At 59.8% G+C, this 17,444-nt stretch overlaps 1 protein-coding gene across 3 annotated transcripts in view; it reads left to right on the forward strand.

The window, feature by feature from the left end:
- HDAC4 (histone deacetylase 4) overlaps positions 1-17,444 on the forward strand; it is a 276,416-nt gene that overhangs the window by 250,558 nt on the left and 8,414 nt on the right. For all 3 annotated transcript variants that reach the window (XM_035006743.1, XM_035006742.1, XM_035006744.1), the window contains 2 exons: positions 7,683-7,801; positions 9,352-9,485. In XM_035006743.1, coding sequence (XP_034862634.1) covers positions 7,683-7,801; positions 9,352-9,485 — 253 coding nt within the window. The remainder of the gene's footprint in view (positions 1-7,682; positions 7,802-9,351; positions 9,486-17,444) is intronic.

Below are 17,444 nucleotides of genomic sequence, written 5' to 3' on the forward strand. Positions count from 1 at the left end.
TCGTAGAAGGGACAGCGCAGTTTTGATGAAGTCGGGCTGTAGGGCAGCTTCTCAAGCAGTGAGGCCGGTCTTCACAAGTCGGAGCCATCACCTCCCTAGGACATTCCTCTGCCTGGATTTTCCCCTGAATCACTTCTTGCTCTGATTTCATTGGTTTAATGTTGGTGTTTCTTCTTACTCCTGATCAGATAGAACATAATTGTGACAGTTGCCTGCCTAATTTAAGGGGGAGGGATTCCCCCAAACAGATAGAACGTCTGAAAGTTTTCTAGTGTACATAGTCGACTACCAGCTTCTCGAAATCTGAACCATGCCGCCCCGGCAGTGGGGTCCTCACTGCTGTCCGTAGGACGCCTGCAGACAGCACCCCTTTATCTCCCCCCACCCGAGAACCGGCCCTCCCGGGAGGCTGCGAAAAGAATAAAAGCTCTGGACAGCCGCCGTGAGAGGTGGAAACCCTGAAACCTGCGGGGATGAGGCACCCCGGGGCACCACGTGGCCGGCTCTGGCATGGTGGGGACAGTGGCGCTCTGCTGGGATGGGTGTACGGGGGGGGGGGCGGGGGGGGTCTCTGCTTGCACATTGCCCGCTTGCGGCCGACTTCACAGGACCACGTCCCCTGGGTGCTCTGGTCCCGGCACGGGGATGCCCAGCACCGGGAGGTCGTCCTCCAGCCTCGGGGACCGCCCCCGGCCCCCCACCCCAGGCCAGCCTTTAAGATGAACCCTTCACTCTGAGTTGCTGTTGACATTCTGTTTTCATCTTCTGCCAAGCGTGTATAGGATGATACCTTATCAAATGAACTTTGTAAAGCTTAAATAGCTCCTTTGAAAAGGAAAATTGTTTCAGGGTTGGGTTTTTTTTTATTGATTTTAATGTAAAATAGCACTTTGAAGTTTACAATTTATGGTTCCCCGGGCATCGATCGATGGGGGAAGAAGGGTCAGGATCTGCTTTCCCCTTTCTTCTATGCTTCTCCCCCTTGTCGGGGGGCCCCGGGGACAGTGTATGCCTCAGAGGCAGCACCTTGTTACTCAGACCCGTTGCCTGCCACGTTGCCTTTCAGGAGATCAAGCCTGAGATGAAGAAGAGATAAGAAAGGTGCCCCTAATGAAATCCAGAAGGAGCCGCACTTTCTCCCCGGGCTCAGATTGAGGAGAAACGGCGACCCTAATTCAAACCAGCGCGCCGCCAGACGGGCTTTGAAGTCTGCTGAGCAGAGGCGAGGGCTCTGGGTGGACGGACACCACGATGCGCTCTCAGCCCTCGCCTGCCTGCCGTCTGGGGGCGAGCGGGTCGCCTGTGCAGGCAGGAAATGAAACTGGGATCACGTGTGCTTCTAGATCGTAACTTCCATTTAAGTGTGACTTTTTATAAAGTTTATCAAAGATGTCAGAGAAACTGGATATTTTGAAGTGGTAACTTTAATCTTTTAACGAATTGAGATTTGCCTTTAAATTGAGCAACTGGGCAGATTCATTTCATGTCCCCCCCAACCTTTCAAATGTGACATAAAGATTGAAGCTCTAGATTGAAGCTCTTTGAACTTCCATTACTTCTGTAAGGTGCTTTGTTTGGGGGAGCGGGGGTTGGTTTTTTTTTTTAACAAAAATTTGTGTTTGTCGTGGTGAAGTGCACAGAAGGCTTCTGTCTTAGCCACGTGGCGTGTGAGGTTCGGCGGCACCCACTGCGCTCACACTGCCCAGTCCAGCCGCAGAGGCTCTGCCTCCGTCCAGGATTCACTGTCGTGAAGACATTGGGTACAAAGCCCTGGACCTTATTTACTGAAGGCAGTTCTGTCTCTCGAAGGGCATCCACGTCTTTTCCTACGTGGACATCTTACCTGGGACGTTCCGTGGTGATTTAGAGGCGGAGTGCGTGCTCATGTTCAGCAGCCTTCCTGGAGGGTGGCACGGAGCCGGGACAGTGGGCCCCCCGCGGCCATAGTACACACGGGCGAGTGCAGTGATGCGGTGCTGGGGAACCTGCCCGCAGAGGCGCAGGAGCTTCCTGAGTCCTGGAGGAACGAGCCTGGGACGGGGTGTCAGGCAGCCCCACGGGAGGAGACCTGCAGTGCGAGCCCGCAGGCGCGTAGAGCCATCTCTGGGGACGAGGACCGTGGCCTTGTCCCTCAAGGAGCATGTCGGGGGCTCTGCCCAGGTGACCAACATGGCAGGTCTGGATGTTCCACAGCTGTCTAGTGGGAGCCTTGAGGGGGACTCGGGTGGGGAGGGGCCAGCTCCTAAATACTTGCTGCTTGGAGTTGAGTTCCCCAGGGGAAGCCAGGGCCCTGCCAAGAGCGGGGTAGGAACCCAGGAGAGAACATGGGGATGCTGAGGCAGAGACCCAGGTGAGCTTCATACCAAGAAGGGAGCAGCTGGGAGAGGCCTGGGCTGTGGTGCCCGGGCCAGCAGAGACCTGCTCGTCAGGCCGGGTGTGGGTCTGTGGGGCGTCCTCAGCAGGCAGTGCCGCCTCTGCTGTTTATTCCTGGTGGTGGGGAGGGGCAGGGGAGCGCTAGGAGATGGATGGCTGGTGGCCAAGAGTGCCAGGCCCTAGACAGGCCTGAGGATGGTGATGGGACAGAGCTCGGAGCACGTGGGGGCAGGGCAGCCATGCTGAGCCCAGTGGGGACCACGGTGGCCGTGGGGAAGGGGCACCGTGTTGGTGGGGCACTGGACGGGAGGGGTGGAGAAGCCAGCAGAGCCAGGCGCCCCACCTTTTGCAAGTGACAGCCAGACAGGAGCAGCAGGGAGGGGCAGGGGTCAGAGCAAGGCACGCTTACCCCACCTCTGAGGAGGCAGCAGGGAGAGAGGAGGGGCGTCCCCCCCTCACCAGGGCAGGGTCTGGGTGAGCAGAGCACAGAGAGCCCGGAAGTGCGGGGTCGGGGGCCATGGGGGTGCAGAGCTGGGGCAGAGAGGAGACGGGATGGCTGAGGGCCTGGCCTCAGTGTCTGGCTTTGCCCTGGCAGCCTGTATGCTCTTGCCGGCCACAGTGCCCACAGGGTGGACGGAGCAGGACGGGGCGGCGGGCATCGCTATCGGGGGTGCGGCCAGGACAGAGTGCATGGTTCCCATGTGTATCTGTCGTCTGACTCCGACTCTCAGCGGCGTTGGAATGCTTGGTGGGCCCGGTGAGCCCGGTGAAGATGCTCTCTCAACCCCTGGAGCCCCCAGAGCCCAGCGGGAGCTGCACAGGTACTCCGGGGCCAGGCCCACCGGGCAGGCGCGGCCAACCCAGGTTGCAGAGCAAGCGCCCCAGCCCCCTCCCGGCCCGCAAAGCCAGGGTGTGCCCAGCGCGCGACAGAAGGGGTTTCCAATGATCTAAGTGTTGTGGTGGTTAAAATCGTGTCATCAGCTACCGAGGGCACCAGGCTCCTGTGAAACGGGGTCTGTCCGTTCAGAAACAGCGGCTTCTGTCCATCGGGCAGCTCCACCTCCTGAGAACTCTCTAGCTGCAGACGCCTGACACATGAGAAGGACGAAGCCGCGGGCTCTGCCGGGTGAGCTCTCAGGCACCTGGTGCAAGGAGATGTTTGTGGGCTGGTGCTGTGAACCATGTTTGGGTCCCTCAGAGGCCCTGGGCTGCCCCCCACATTCCCAGGTGCTCTCTGGCATGGATGGGCACAGTCCCCGGGGACAGCGCCACGGACCCGAGGCCTCCGATGTCCATGAGTTTGGTGCGTTTTGTGTGGGGCCCTGGTTGGGAGACAAATCGAAAGGTCATTTCCTTCCAGAAGTTGGAACCAGCTGTTGAACAGGTTACTGCATTCAGATGCCCCTGTGGGTTTTGGAGACGGGCTTGTACACGCCGTGTAATCTGACGTTCTATGGTGTTGGCTGTACGGGCCCCACAAACGCGCCTGGCACCGTCCCCGCCACGGAGCAGCCCCAGACTGATAGCGAGCATGCTTCACGTTCGCAAAGTGTGCTCAGGCCACCCCATCTGTTGTGACAGCTCGCACCTCTCCTGGACACACAGCCCTCCTCCGTGGACAGGCCGCGGCGTGGCCAGTGAGCTGCAGGGGGCAGGGGAGGGCCGTGTCCCTGAGCAGCGCACTGGCAGCCAGCCCTGATGAGGCCTCGGGAAGGGAGTGGGCAGCGCCCCGGGGCTGCTCCCAGGCCCAGGCTCCGTCCCTCCGACTGCTGCGCCCCTGAGCCCCAGCCCCCACAGGCAGGGCGCACTGAGGGGCTCAGGGGACACAATGGTGGTGGTTCCTGAGAGCCGTGTGCTCTCCGCTTTCCTACGGTAAGGGACGCGCCCGGTGCGGACACCAGCCCATCTCTTCTCTGGGACACGTGCCCGTCCCCCTGGCTCTGAGGGGACAGTGGATGGTCTGCAGCCTTGGGAAGCCCGCAGCCCACCCCCTCTGCCCTCAGGCTGCCCTGCAGGAGGTCAAAGATGACCCCCAGAAACACTCACCTTACAGAGATGGTTTGAGAGAGGGTCTGCTGTAAATATTGACATCTGTCTCCGAGACTTTTTTGTTTGTTAAAATTTCATTGTAGAAATAAAATGTGAGGCCAGAGTCCCGTTTTCATGTGACATCGATGAAGCATGGGGGTCCTGTGTGGGATGATGATGTGGGGGTTCTGGGAGGCTGATGGGATCCTCAGGAGAGCCGCGTTCAGCCCCCCTCTTGTAGGTGAAGAAGCAGAGTCTGTTGACGGGAGGTGACATTTCTCAGGGCTCCCGAGAACCGGCCCGGAGACCACTCGGCACCCAGCTGGCTCTCAGCAGACTTCCTTAGCTTCAGCTGGTGATTGCAACTGCAACCTGCAGGGCCCCAAACCAGGGGGCTAGAACGGGGGTGTGCGCGTGCGTCCGCGGCTCATGCTTGCGCATGTCCGACGGGCCCGTGCCCCGCTCACACGCACATGCAGACACGGGGTTTCGCGTTTTGTTTTGATTGGCTTCGCGCGATGCCACACAGCAAGTGTAGACGCCAGGGACTCACTTGGTACGAACTTCCTCCAATGAAGGTTTTAACGGGGCTATTTTTTTAATTTTGTGAGGGGGATTAGAAACGGAATAGCTCAGCAGGACTTCAGAGCAGAGAACTGGGCCCACCACATGCATTTGCTGCAAAAGGGCTGCTAAAGCGCGTTGTGAGTGAGCCAGTGTCTACACAAGGTGTGTCTGTGTTTTTCACTGAACAAAGGTCTTGGCTACAAGATCCATGCCAAATACATGGCCGAAACCGTTCTTCGGCCCGAAGACAGTTTATGTGACAGGAACGTCATTAAAATAATCAGGAAACCGTCTCTCTGGAAGGGCACAGGCAGTGAAAAGCATTGGCGGGTGTAGACCGGCCCTGCTGGGAAACTGGGTCCTCCCGCGGGAAGGCAGGCGGCGTCTCTGGCTGTGAGCTGAACACAGGGCTCTCGTCCCGGCTTCCGAGGCACTCCCCCGTCCTCCTGCCCGCGCCGGCCGTCCCGCCATGGCCGCCGTGGCTGGACCATTAACCCACGCTCCGGCGCGGGCCCTGAGCAGACGGTCTGCTTAGAAGACTGGTGCGCACTTCGTGTTGACAGTCGGAGAACTTCTGTGCGGCGTCCCAGAGGACGCGAGGAAGCGTGTCACAGTGTGAGGCAGGTGCTATGTGCTCAAGAGTCATCCTGACAGCAGTGAAGTGGGCCTGGGCCACATCCCACCACGTGTTTTCTATGTTTTAGTGGAACGTACCACGCGCACGTGTTCACATACGGGTGTGGCCGCTTGCGCACAAGGGTGGTGCGAGTCGGGGCAACGGGCCCCGTGTCCCGAAGACGACATTCACTCTGTGGCTGTTGGTGGGAACGTCTGCCGGTCCCTGGTCAGGAGTCACAGGTGGTGTTCCTGTGGCCCCTGACATGGCCCCCTGGGCGCAGACCTGGATCCCCTGAAGCCACTTGACCAGCCTGGGGCAGACGCAGTCCAGAGGCGGCTGCGTGAACTGGGCACAGCCTCGGAAGAGAGAGGAAAGCCGTGCGAGGCTCAGGAGCCAGTGCTGGCCTGTGGCCGCCCAGTGTGAGGGTCCAGAGGTGGGGTTCTCGGCTGGCAGAGCGCCCGTGTGTGCGGTTGGGCCTATCGGTACGGCAGACCTTCTCGTGCCCGACCTGATCAGAGGGACGCCTGGAGGCTGCTCCCGCGGTGCAGACATCCTTCTCGGAAGGGCTTGCTGGCGGGGTCCTCGAGCATCGGGCTGTGCGTGTCCCGTGCCGCCTGCAGAGATGGGCGGCGGGATCTTAACCTTGTGTGTAGTTTCCATCACTTCACCCCCCGGAACCAGAGGGACTTTCAAGAGGATCACAGTCCGGAATCGTTCTGAGCAGAAAAGCCGTTCATTTTGCTTCTGTTGGCCGACGCTGGTGCTTTATGGAGTGGACTTTGCAGACATTAGTATAAAATTTTGGTACTACAAGGCATGAGAGACTGTGGAGGCTCTCGTCCCAGCCCTGCTGCGCGGTGGCCCTGGTGTTCCCGCTGACCTGGGTGGGAGGGAACCGTGGGCTGGGCCGGGGGCATGCCGCCATCTCCCCGTGCGAGCCTCTGGACACCCACTTGACTGACTTGAGTCAGAGGTGAGCAGCGGGACCTGCATGCCATTGGAAGCTGCAGGAACAGGAAGCAGCCCTTTGATGTCGCAGAAACTTGGTCCAACCTGCGGGAGATGGGGAAAGCCGGACTTCCCATGGCCACGAGCAAGTGAGGAGTCCTGCGGAGGTGCACGGCGCGTGGGTGATGACGAGCCGCCTCCCAGCCCGCTGCAGGCACACGGCCCAGAGGGAGGAGGAAGACTCTGGAAGTCTGTGGTGATGCATTCAAAATGGAATAAAACAAGTTTAACTGACAAAGTTGTTTAGCTTCTCGTCGTAATACGCTCGCAGAGCACAGAGCGCGCATTTATAGGATATAATCAGACTGCATGCTCGTGAGTGGTTGTTTCCTGTTAAGTGTTTTTTCTACTTTTCAAGTGGACGGGTTTCCTTGTTTCCCTCGTATCCCTAAACCACTGAACTTCCCAGTGGGTGTTTACACGTGTAACCTGTCTGTTCTCTTAAATTTGATCACCAGCTGTCGCTTTACAGCTCCCAGGTGTCAGATTGGCCCAGCAATCACCCCCCCACACGTGCGTGCGGGTCGTCCAGTCACGTGTGGCTGAAGCTGTGGCCTCGGGTGGGTGGAAGGAGCCCACCAGGGCCCCCTCCGGGCCAGGGCTGCTCAGCGGCTCCCCCGCCTTCTCAGACACACAGCTCTGGGTCCCTGGTACCGGGGGCGGTCGGTGGCTGTGCCGGTCTTGAATCAGGGCCACATAAAGCGAGCGTAGGGGTGAGCAGAGCGCCCCCCACCCCCAGGAGCAAGCCAGGACAGCCAGGGGACAGGGATGGGCGGGGAGACCTTTAGCAGCCTGGGCAGCTGGTGCTGTGGGGGTTATAGATTGCCTCGAACGTGCCAACGAGTCTGCTCAAGAACCCCAATGCTGTGGCTTCATGGGCATTTATATTGGGGCTTACCGGTTTGGACATTTAAGATACCAATGAAACGAGCTGTGATCACACTGGGTGGATCTCCCAGCTCCCTCATGGAGCCCTTGCCCTCCTGACCTTGAGGGGAGCCAGGGCAGGCTCTGTCAGTGGCCATCCACCCTCCTCCATGGCTGTGTCCCCAGCTGACCCCGTGTCCCCTTCTCCTGTCCTTTGCAGGACCGTGGTCATGCCCATCGCGAACGAGTTTGCCCCAGATGTGGTTCTCGTGTCATCGGGCTTCGACGCTGTGGAGGGCCACCCCACACCCCTCGGCGGCTACAACCTCTCCGCTAAATGTAAGTCGGGTTTGCAGATGGCCCAGGCACAGTCTGGGTTCTGCTGTGTTTATGATCAGGTGTGCTCTGTATTTCAAGCCTCCCCTTTAGTAACAATGGGAGGAAACTCTCCTCGTCATGTCTTACTAAAAACGTGACCGCACCGGCTGCCCCAGAGAGCACAGGGCGCACAGCGGGCCGGTGTGGACCAGGGCGCACAGGGTAGCTCTCCTGGGGGCCGTGCTCTGGCACAGACCTCAGAGCTTTTTTGACCCGGCCGGAGGCCCAGTGGCCCACGCAGTGACCGGGCAGAGGGCCAGGAGGGAGCAGGGTGCCCAGCACCCCTCCGCGCGGCCAGATTGCTGCCGTCCGAGTTCCGAGCCTTACGGGCTCACCCCAAGATAGCGCGGCTTCAGCCCCAGAGCTCCGCAGTAAAACAGGTGAATTTGGGGCTTCCCAGTGCATCGAAGAGTGACGTTAGCCGTGCACTGTAGTGTGTTAGATGCACGCTAGACGGTCTGCAAAACCACGTACAGACCTTCATCGAAAGCGACTTTGTTGCTAAAATGTGCTGACCGTCATGTGAGCTATAGGCGAGTTGTGATCACCATAACGTAATAATAATAATGAACAAGTTTGAAATATTGTGAGAATTACCAAAATGTGACAGAAAGATGCAGAGTGAGCAAATGCTGTGGGAGAATGCTGTCCCCAGACGTGCTCGATTGAGGGCGGCCACGGACCTTCCCTCTGCGGAAGGTGCATTCCCGTGAAGCGCAGGACCAGGTGCGCTCGGGGCCCGCGTCACTGTTTCCGTCAGACAGAGGCGAAGCCGAGGCTTCGGGAGGTTTCGATCTCGCCAGGCCCACAGCCGCCAGGAGCGCCGCTCAGCCCTGGGCCCAGTGTGCTGGTGACAGCTGGTGACGGGGCTGCTGACCAGGGTGGCGCAGTTTTGTTCAGCTCTAATTAACGTCAGACGCTTCTGGTGAGGATGGTAATCACCATTACCCGCCAGGCGCTCTCTGTGGACGGGAGGGGATGTGGGTGCAGGGGGCACGCTGTGGTTGTCGGTGAAAGCCAGACCCGCCAGACGCGGGGTGTAAGAGTCCAGGAGGGGCCCGCCCGGTGGTGCGTGTGCCCGCGAATGGACACGCACACACATGTGCTCAGCACACCGCTGACCAGAACCCCCGGCCCTCTGGTCCCCAGGCTGCGAGGGCACACCGTGGGGACGAGCTCATGCTCCCCCCTCCATGGTCCCAGCATGCAAGCTGAGGGGCTCCTCCTGGGGTTCCTTCCTTCCCCCAAACGAGATGATTTGCGGCATTATAAAATCAAAGCACCAAAACCGTAATTCCTACTCTCAAACAGATCAAAAAGAATCCCAAACTGAAATTCTTCAATGAATTTATTACAATCAGACCTGGCTTCTATTATGTGTTTCGGAGCGCCAGCCCCCTGGGTCTCTGTAATGTGATGTAATGCGTTTCTGGGCGCTTTGATCCGCAGCCAGGCGTCGGCTCCGCGGCTCGCCCTTGTCCTCCGCGCGCATCTCCCTTTTCCTCTTGCAGGTTTCGGGTACCTGACGAAGCAGCTGATGGGCTTGGCTGGCGGCCGGATCGTTCTGGCCCTGGAGGGGGGCCACGACCTCACGGCTATCTGCGATGCCTCGGAAGCATGTGTTTCTGCTTTGCTGGGCAACGAGGTAGGAGGACCAAGGGGCCTGGGGCTGCTCTGTGCACGGGCTCGGGGCCCAGACCTGTTACAGCTGTGCTCTGGCTCTGGGTTAATGCTCACCCGTTGGACAAGGCTCTCTGGTTAGGGCAGAAGGAGGTGAGCAAGAGCACTACCGAGAGCCCTCTTCTCTGTAAACGTGGCTCAGGATCCTGTATTTTAAAGGTGCTCACCTTTGCATGTGGGTCGTGTTGAGAATATTCTCATCTCGCTTCCTTCTCTGTGGACAGTCAGTTCTCGGGGAGGTTCTCAGGTAAGTTCTGGGGACAGTGTCCCTGTGCTGGTCTTGCAGGCTGGGGCGTGGAGCCCCGGCTCCCTGCTCTGAACCTGTAGGCAATGCCCAGGCTGGGGGCCCTGTGTTATGTCCCCCCTGGGGCCGCAGGACCACGTCAGGGAGACGCTGGCTTGCACAGCTGAGCTCAGAGGGTCCAGATGGGAGAGGGAGCGAAGGGGTCAAAGGAGAGAGTCCCTGGGAGCATCACATTCCGGAATGACACTGGGCCAGGGCCCCTCCCTCCTGGCTGGCACTCCGGGTGGGGAGAGCTGCCCAGCTGGGAGTGGACGGGACATCAGGCGGGGGGCTGCCGCCCTCGACAGGATGCTCTGCAGCTGGCCGAGCCTCTGAAGTTTGTGACACGGAACTTACCTGTAGCTTCCACTTGGATTTTTGGAAATGTGCTCTTCCTGAAATTCTAAGTCCGTCCACAGGCCTTTGGATACGGGGTCCCACACCTACCTCCTGACCCCCTTGAAGGGCGGGTCCCGGCCCCTCACAGCACAGCTTCCTCTTGGTGCTTGCTGTGGCGTGGCCGCCTGCGTCCCAGAAGCAAGTCAGCTGCTGCCGCGGGGAGCACAGGCAGGGCCCGGCCTGAGCAGGGAGGTGCCGGGCGCCCACGTGCGGGACGCCTGGAGGCAGCCCTCGAGCTCTGCTCCCGCGCCGTCCCTGGGACTCACAGCCCCTTCCTCAGGAGACGAAACGGACGTGTGCAGGTCTGCAGCTGGCGAGGACACAGTCCAGCGGGGCAGGCTCCCTGGGTGTCCAGTGGGGGTGCCGTTGTCCCTGTGCTGGCCACCCTCCTGCTGGTCACCACCAAGACTCAAGGGAGCCCGCGTGACAAGGCCCTGAAATGAGGCTGGAGGACACACAGCTCGGGAGGACGGGCCACCCGTGGCGCGGGCAGTGCTGGGATACCCGGGCCACTTGTGAGGACCCCTGATGTCCCGTCCTGGGAAAGGCTGGAGAGCAGAGTGGCCTGGAGGGTGGGTGCCGGGGAGGCAAGGTGGACACTACCCGGTGGGGAGGGCGCCACTCCCACTGCACTGACCCGTTGGGGGACACCCAAGGCCAGATGGCCCCGAAGCCCCAGGAAAGGGTGATATGATGAGTACCAGCCTCTTCCCCCGAGCAGGGCTGCCCCTGCCTGGCCTAGGAAGGCCCCTGTGGAGGCCCGTCTCACGCACCATCGATGCGTCCTGGGGCCCCGTCCCTGCAGTGTCTCAGCCTGGAAGCGTGAGCGCCTGTTAGGGTTCCTCCAGGAGGCACGTCTCCGAGAGCTGGTTCAGGCTCACCCCGAGGCTGCCCTCCTAGACCCCCAGCGGGGACATGAGGCAGACGGTGGGGCCAGCAAGGCATTTGAGGAGGGCTCTGACGGGAGATACAAAGCGGGGTTCAGGCAGGCCCTCGAAGGCACACATCAAATTTGACTGCGTCCAGTAAGACAGGGTGGAATGATGACGTTTAGACAGGTCTCCAGTGGTGGGATGTAGGGCTCTATCCTCAAGCCATTTGCAGTCAGCATTGCTCCCTTTGACTCGGGTGAGCCACAGAAGGCCCTCTGTGGACACAGTAGGATGAGGTGTGTGGCCTGTGCCCCTCCAGGCTGAGGGTGGACAGAGCTGACAACACGGTGTTCGGAGGCAAAAGTGAGGTCAGGACGCAGGTCCTGGCATCAGCCATACAAGCAAAGGATCCCGGGTGAGCCTGGCCTGATTTGGGGTCAGATCCTCGGGCAGCTCCGTGCGTGTCCTGTGCGTGAGCTGGCCCGGCAAGGGGAGGAAGGCCAGGTGTCCCCGGGGAGTGTGTCACCAGGGAGGAAAGCATGGTGTCTCAGTCTTGGGCTCACACACCCAGAGGAGGGCGGTGACCGAGTGGGCACAGTCTTCGAGCAGCAGTCATGGAGGAAACCCCTCTTGGGCCTCCTGGGGCGGTAGCCCGCGGTGGCTGAGCTCAGGGGCTGGAGGAGGAGAGTCGAGATCCTCCGCACCAGGGAGGCAGGACCGGCAGTCAGAGCAGGACCGGCAGTCAGAGGCACCAGGTCCTGGCTCCCCGTGAGGAATTGCTTTGCACCCACGTGCCCCATGGGGTCCGGAGCTCGTGCTCCCTGGCCACCGTTGGGGCGGGCCGTGGCCGGCCATGGGGGTGTGGGCAGTGGGCTTCAGGCGGCTCTGCTGTCCCCTGACAGCCTCCTGTCCTGCCTGGTGTCCATTTTAAGCTAAGTCCCCAGTAGACCCCGGAGCCCTGTGTCATGTCTCCTTCCTGGTCAGGTAGATTGCACTTGACTCTTCTAGAATAGAACACCAGTCTGTTTTTGAAGTGTCCACATTTCACCCACTCTTTTTTACATAAAGCAATCTTCTCCCCCCTTTTTTGTTAAAGTTTAAAGGCAATTGAGTAATATATCCAAACCGTCCTGAAGCTTTTTGATTCTTAGAGCTAGTTATTTTAAAATAATAAAGAACTTGGCTTTCAGCTCATGCCTGTTCTTGCTTCCTGGGTGTTTGCTTCTCCAACAAGAAAATGTTCTTTTCCTTAAGCACATCAAAGAGCAGGAAGCACTCGTTTTATCAAGGTCTCTTAAAAATCTTTCTGATGCAAGAAAGCTGGGCCGAGCCCCCCTCCTCTGCCCCACAGCCGTTGGGGGCTGGAGCGCGGTGTGTCGGACGGACACTTCGGCAGGCACTCCCGGCGGCGTGCTGCCTGGAGCAGGGGGGCGGGGCGGGGCAGGGCCACCCCTGGGCCCCAGCCATGAGCGGCTGTGGACATGCTCAGGGACAGCAGGGAGCTGGCGGAGGACACCGCTGGCATGAGCTGGGAGCTGAAGCTTCAAAGAGTGACCAGGCGGTGGCCCAGGGCCCCCGGAGGCCCCCGGAGGCTCACTGTCATGACTGCGGCCAAGGGCACAGAGCCCCCTGGGGCGTGGTCCACAGTGCTGATGCCCCTGGAAGGAGGACGAGGACTGAAATCTGTCCCTGGGGAGCAGCCCTGCTGAGGCCAAGAGGCTGTGGGGGAAGCACTGGCTGGACCGACAGCGCTCGGGGAACAGAGAGGCGGGAGCCAGCTAGCGGGCGCAGTGCCGAGGGGAGGCTGGGCAGGGCCTGGTGGGCACGGGCAGGCGTGCGTGCAGTGGGCGTGGGGTCACATAGCTACACGTGGTCCTCCTGTGACGTCTTCTGTGTCCTCTGGATGGAAGGAGGGGCAGGCGCACCTGCTGTGTGACCTACGTGGGCCGGGGACCTGGCTGTGTGACAGCCCGGGGGCTCTGGCCGCCTGGTGCCGGCCGGAGAAAAGCCCCCAGTGGGGATGGGACAGGTGCCCCCGAGGACGGGGGCCTGGCTCCGCCATCGCTAAAGTTTTCCTGGCCAGCGCAGGTACTCCCAAGCACGTAGAGTTCTATGCGTTCTGACAAGCATGAGCGTGCACCCAAGTTCTGCCGGCGTATTTTAATAACCCTTTTGTCAGGATGCTGTCATCTGTCGATCCTTCTCACCTAAAGTGTGAGCCCTTTGAAACTATGGAGCAGAAAATGATTTCCATACCTAAAAAGACAGCGGGAGCCCTGAGCCGCTGTTACCGGACCAAGCGTGGTCTGCGTGGGGCAGAGTTTCCTCGTCCTCAACGTTGGACGGTCTCTGAGTGTTTTCCTGCCCACTTTTGCTAAGGCCAGCTTTTTAAAGACTGAACATGATAAGCCTCATTTCCAGTTTGGTTCTGAAGTCTGCAGACTGAGGTGGGGGTGGACGCGGTATGAAGGTCGCCTTGGGGTCTCCTGTCTGTCACTCTCAGGACAGGACTCTGCCTATAGCCGGTCCATTGTTCCCCCCAGAAGAGCCAGCTCTCAGAGCAGGCCCACAGCCCGAGCGGGATGCTTTGGCATTAAGTGACCTATTTCTCCAGCTGAGCTCCCCTTCCAGATCACAAAGACCCCAAGAGGGTATGGCCACGCGCCCAGCAGGGCTGCCCTCTCCTGTCCCTTAGACCCCTCTACAGTGTGGGTTCCGACTCTCATTTCTCTACTCCCCTCGCCTACACCCCCACTCGACCCCGCCTGTGGGAGAGTCACTGCTGCCTGCCAGGGATGGACCAGATCACCCCTCTGCTCTGCACCAGCCAGACCCGCCCTCCCCTCCAGCACTTTGCCCCCTCCCCCTGCCTGGCCACAGCCTGTCCTGCTCCCCAGGGAGCCGGGGCTTCACCTGTCCTGCTTCTTCCTGCTCTTTGCTCAAAGTTCACCTGCTCAGTGAGGGCCCCTCTGCCCCCCGCGTGGACATAGCAGCCTGCCCACCCGCACCCTGTGTCCCAGGACCTTGTTCGGTGCTTTTCCATGGCATTCAGCACCTTTGGACATTCTGTTGGGTTTACTCATCCAGTATGGTTTTAGCTGACGGGCGGTCCCTCCCCGGGAAGGAGACGCTGTAAGGCCGGGGGATGGGTGTCTGCTTTGTTCACTGACAAACCCCAAGTTTGTAGAACAGGGATTTGCACTTAGTGGGCTGCCCAGAAGATATATATTAAATGAAAGAATAGAATCCCAACTAGTAAGGGGGTAGTATTTTGAGTCATGAAGTTTCTCCCCTTTCCTGGTCCGTTTTTCTTAAGTCGAGCCTAGAAGCAGTCTGTGTCACGTCCCTGGCCCTGGAGCAGAGCCCAGCGCCGGTTGCTGCGTGACTGTGGGGTGAGCTGACCAGGCGCCAGCGGGGGCGCTGTCTGGGGGCTCCTACTCTCAGCCGCATCGCAGCCTCGTGCTGACCCCTTCTGCTCTCCCAGTCGTCACTGGACCCCGCGGAAACCAGCCATCACCGCTGCTCACTGTGCTTGCCTTTCTGTCCCTTTACCCCTTTCCTCCTGAGACTCCCCTCGGGCTTCTGAGCACCCTGCCCCCGGGAGGGCACTGTGCCCTAGGTTTGTCGTGGTCTCCCCCGGATTCCACGTAACTGCATGACAGGCAGAGCGGACAAGGTTGCCGGCACGGGGTAAGGACCCTCCTTCCTTGTTTGCTCCTTGTGCAAGCACGTGGTGAGGCCTCCACCCTCCAGCGGCCTTTGCCAGGTGCTAGGGACAGAACGAGCCAGCCCCCATTGCCAGCCCAGCTGCGGCACTGATGCGTGGGCCGGCCAATCCCCCGGGGTGGCTCGAGACGTGTTGGGGGGAGGGTGACATAAGACCCCAGAGGGCCAGCTGCCCTGGAGCGTGGGTCCCGCTGGGAGACAGGCCGTGGGGAGCCCCCACCCCGGGATGGGGGAGCAGCTGAGCCAGGTGCGCCCCCCTCGCTCTGATGCACCCCTCTGCTTCAGAGTGATAATTTATGGAATGAGTTATGTTCCTAAAACCCTTTTTGTTCTTAAAACTGAACTTCTGACAAATACTAGAGTCTGGGCGGAACAGGCAGGCAGGATGCCGCAGGCGCTGATGACCCCGCCCCGGTGGGTGGGGCTTCGTGCCGGGGCGGAGCCTGCGCTCTGCTCCTCACCGCCCTCAACAGAGGACCTGGCTGGGCAGGCCGCTCTCGGGGATCCCCGTCCCCGCGAGGGGTCCCAGCTGCGGGGGGCAGCAGAGCTGTCTCTGTCCTGCCTGGGACCCAGCGGGTTGTTGCAGCTTGGCGGCTGGGGTGAGCTCCCTGCACCGGGCCTCGGCAACACTTGGCATCCTGACACTTGAGCTCTGCCAGTGGGAGGGGTGAACAGCACCCAGGGCGGGGCGGATCATTTCCTCGTCGCTGCTGGTGCCGAGCATCTTCCCAGGTGCCTGTTGGCAGCTTAGACTTTCTCTTCTAGTGAAGTTCACGGCTTTGGCCCCTGTTTCTCCTAAACCGTATTTTTCCTGTTTATTCCCGAGGGGGAAATTGGATGGATGGGTAGGTGGATGAAAGGCAAGATGGGCAGATGGGTGGGTGGGTGGACGGACTGATGGACAGTTAGGCGTCTCCTCTTTTTCTGACCCCTGGAGGAGTGAGCGCAGGATCAGAGTAACCTCTTCCTTGACTGCGAGAGTTCTCCTGGGCCATGGAGATTCGCCCACCTTGGCCGGTTTTCCTCGCCGCACTCATGCTGCGGCCCCTCTCCCTGCTGGTCCACATTTGTGCCTCGGTGGCTCCCTTACCCAGTCGTATCGGAACTTGTCCAGTTAAGCCGTTTCAAAGAATACAGTAGCCTTCCCTTTCCAGAATTTGTTTCTGCCCCTTTTCTGTGTCTTTACTTCTTTCCCCAGGACTGTTCTCTTGCTCCCTTCCTAAACTGAGCACCTACTTGCTCTGACGTCTGCATTAGGCTCAGTATTGGCTGCACCTCGCACGCTGGTACGTGGCATTTTCATTGCTTTTCATTTCTAAGCATCTCCTGCTTTCCAGGGACCCGTGATCGCTGTGCTATTTAATTTCCAACCTCACGGCCGCATGGTTCTCATTTGTGCCTAGTTTCTGACAGACGCTGTGCTAAGAACAGGTGTGGTGGTATCGTGGGGGGAGCGGTCTGCCTGCGTAGACGTCCACGCACGTTTGAGGGAGCGCGCCTCCTCCGCCCCATCCCCACACCTCTGTCCATCGCTCAGTCTCGCCGTCGTGCCCTTCACGTTTGGTTTTCTCTGCCGACCCCGTCTGCTCCTTCTGAGGAGGACGTGCCACCCCCCCTCGCGTGGCGCGTCTGCTCACCTCCGTTGGCTCTGGCGACGTTCACTTCCTGCATGTTAAGCAATTTTACCAAATGTGCACAAACTTTAAAGCATCACATCCTTTTGATGAATTGGCATTTTTGTCACCGTGTAGAGCCGTCCTTTACGTCCAGCCACAGTTTTCCGTTTACACATGTCGTGCGGGGAACCCGCCACCTCCTGTCCAGTCGCTTCCTCCATAAACAGCGCGAGGCTGGATTCCAGGATGGGTTTTCTCGATAGTGCACGGGCTGCCCGTTAAGTGGACACTGGTCCTTATGGTGGGTTTGGTTGCGCCTCATTTTCCGTGGCTTTGCTTTTTCCAGACTCGTTTCTGCGTCTCTGTGCTGCGTGCTTCCCCTCTTCTGCCCTGTCCCCACATGACTGAGGGTCCCCCACATGGCGCCCGTCCCCTCCGGTGGGGGGAAGGTACACGGCTGCCGGTTGCCAGGGGTGACCCTTACAGATGTCAGCACATCCCTGTGATGCGGTCAGTGGCCTCTTCCCTCCCCACGCCACCCGGACCCACGTGGGGCCACAGACCAAACACAGCACACCCCTTTGGACGTGGCTTTACCGAAAAGTCACTTGCTTGGCCGAGACGGACCCATGCCAGCCGCTGTCCTGTGTTTACTGGCTCCCTTGGGCAGCCCCCACCCCGGCCCCTCCCGGGGTGTGTGTGCGGTCCCTGACTGGCCTCTCCCCCTCCTCCTTCCTTCCTTCCCTCCTTCCTTCCATCCGTCCTTCCTTCCTTCTTCCCTCCTTCCTTCCGTCCTTCCTTCCGTCCTTCCTTCTTCCCTCCTTCCTTCTTCCCTCCTTCCTTCCCTCCTTCCTTCCGTCCTTCCTTCTTCCCTCCTTCCTTCCGTCCTTCCCTCCTTCCTTCCTTCCTTCTTCCCTCCTTCCTTCCGTCCTTCCTTCCTTCCTTCTTCCCTCCTTCCTTCCGTCCTTCCTTCTTCCCTCCTTCCTTCCGTCCTTCCTTCCTTCCTTCTGTCCTTCTGTCCTTCCTCC

Source organism: Mirounga leonina, unplaced genomic scaffold (genome assembly GCF_011800145.1).
Source record: "Mirounga leonina isolate KUSES-001 unplaced genomic scaffold, KU_Mleo_1.0 Mir_151, whole genome shotgun sequence".
Classification (NCBI taxonomy): Eukaryota; Metazoa; Chordata; class Mammalia; order Carnivora; family Phocidae; genus Mirounga; species Mirounga leonina.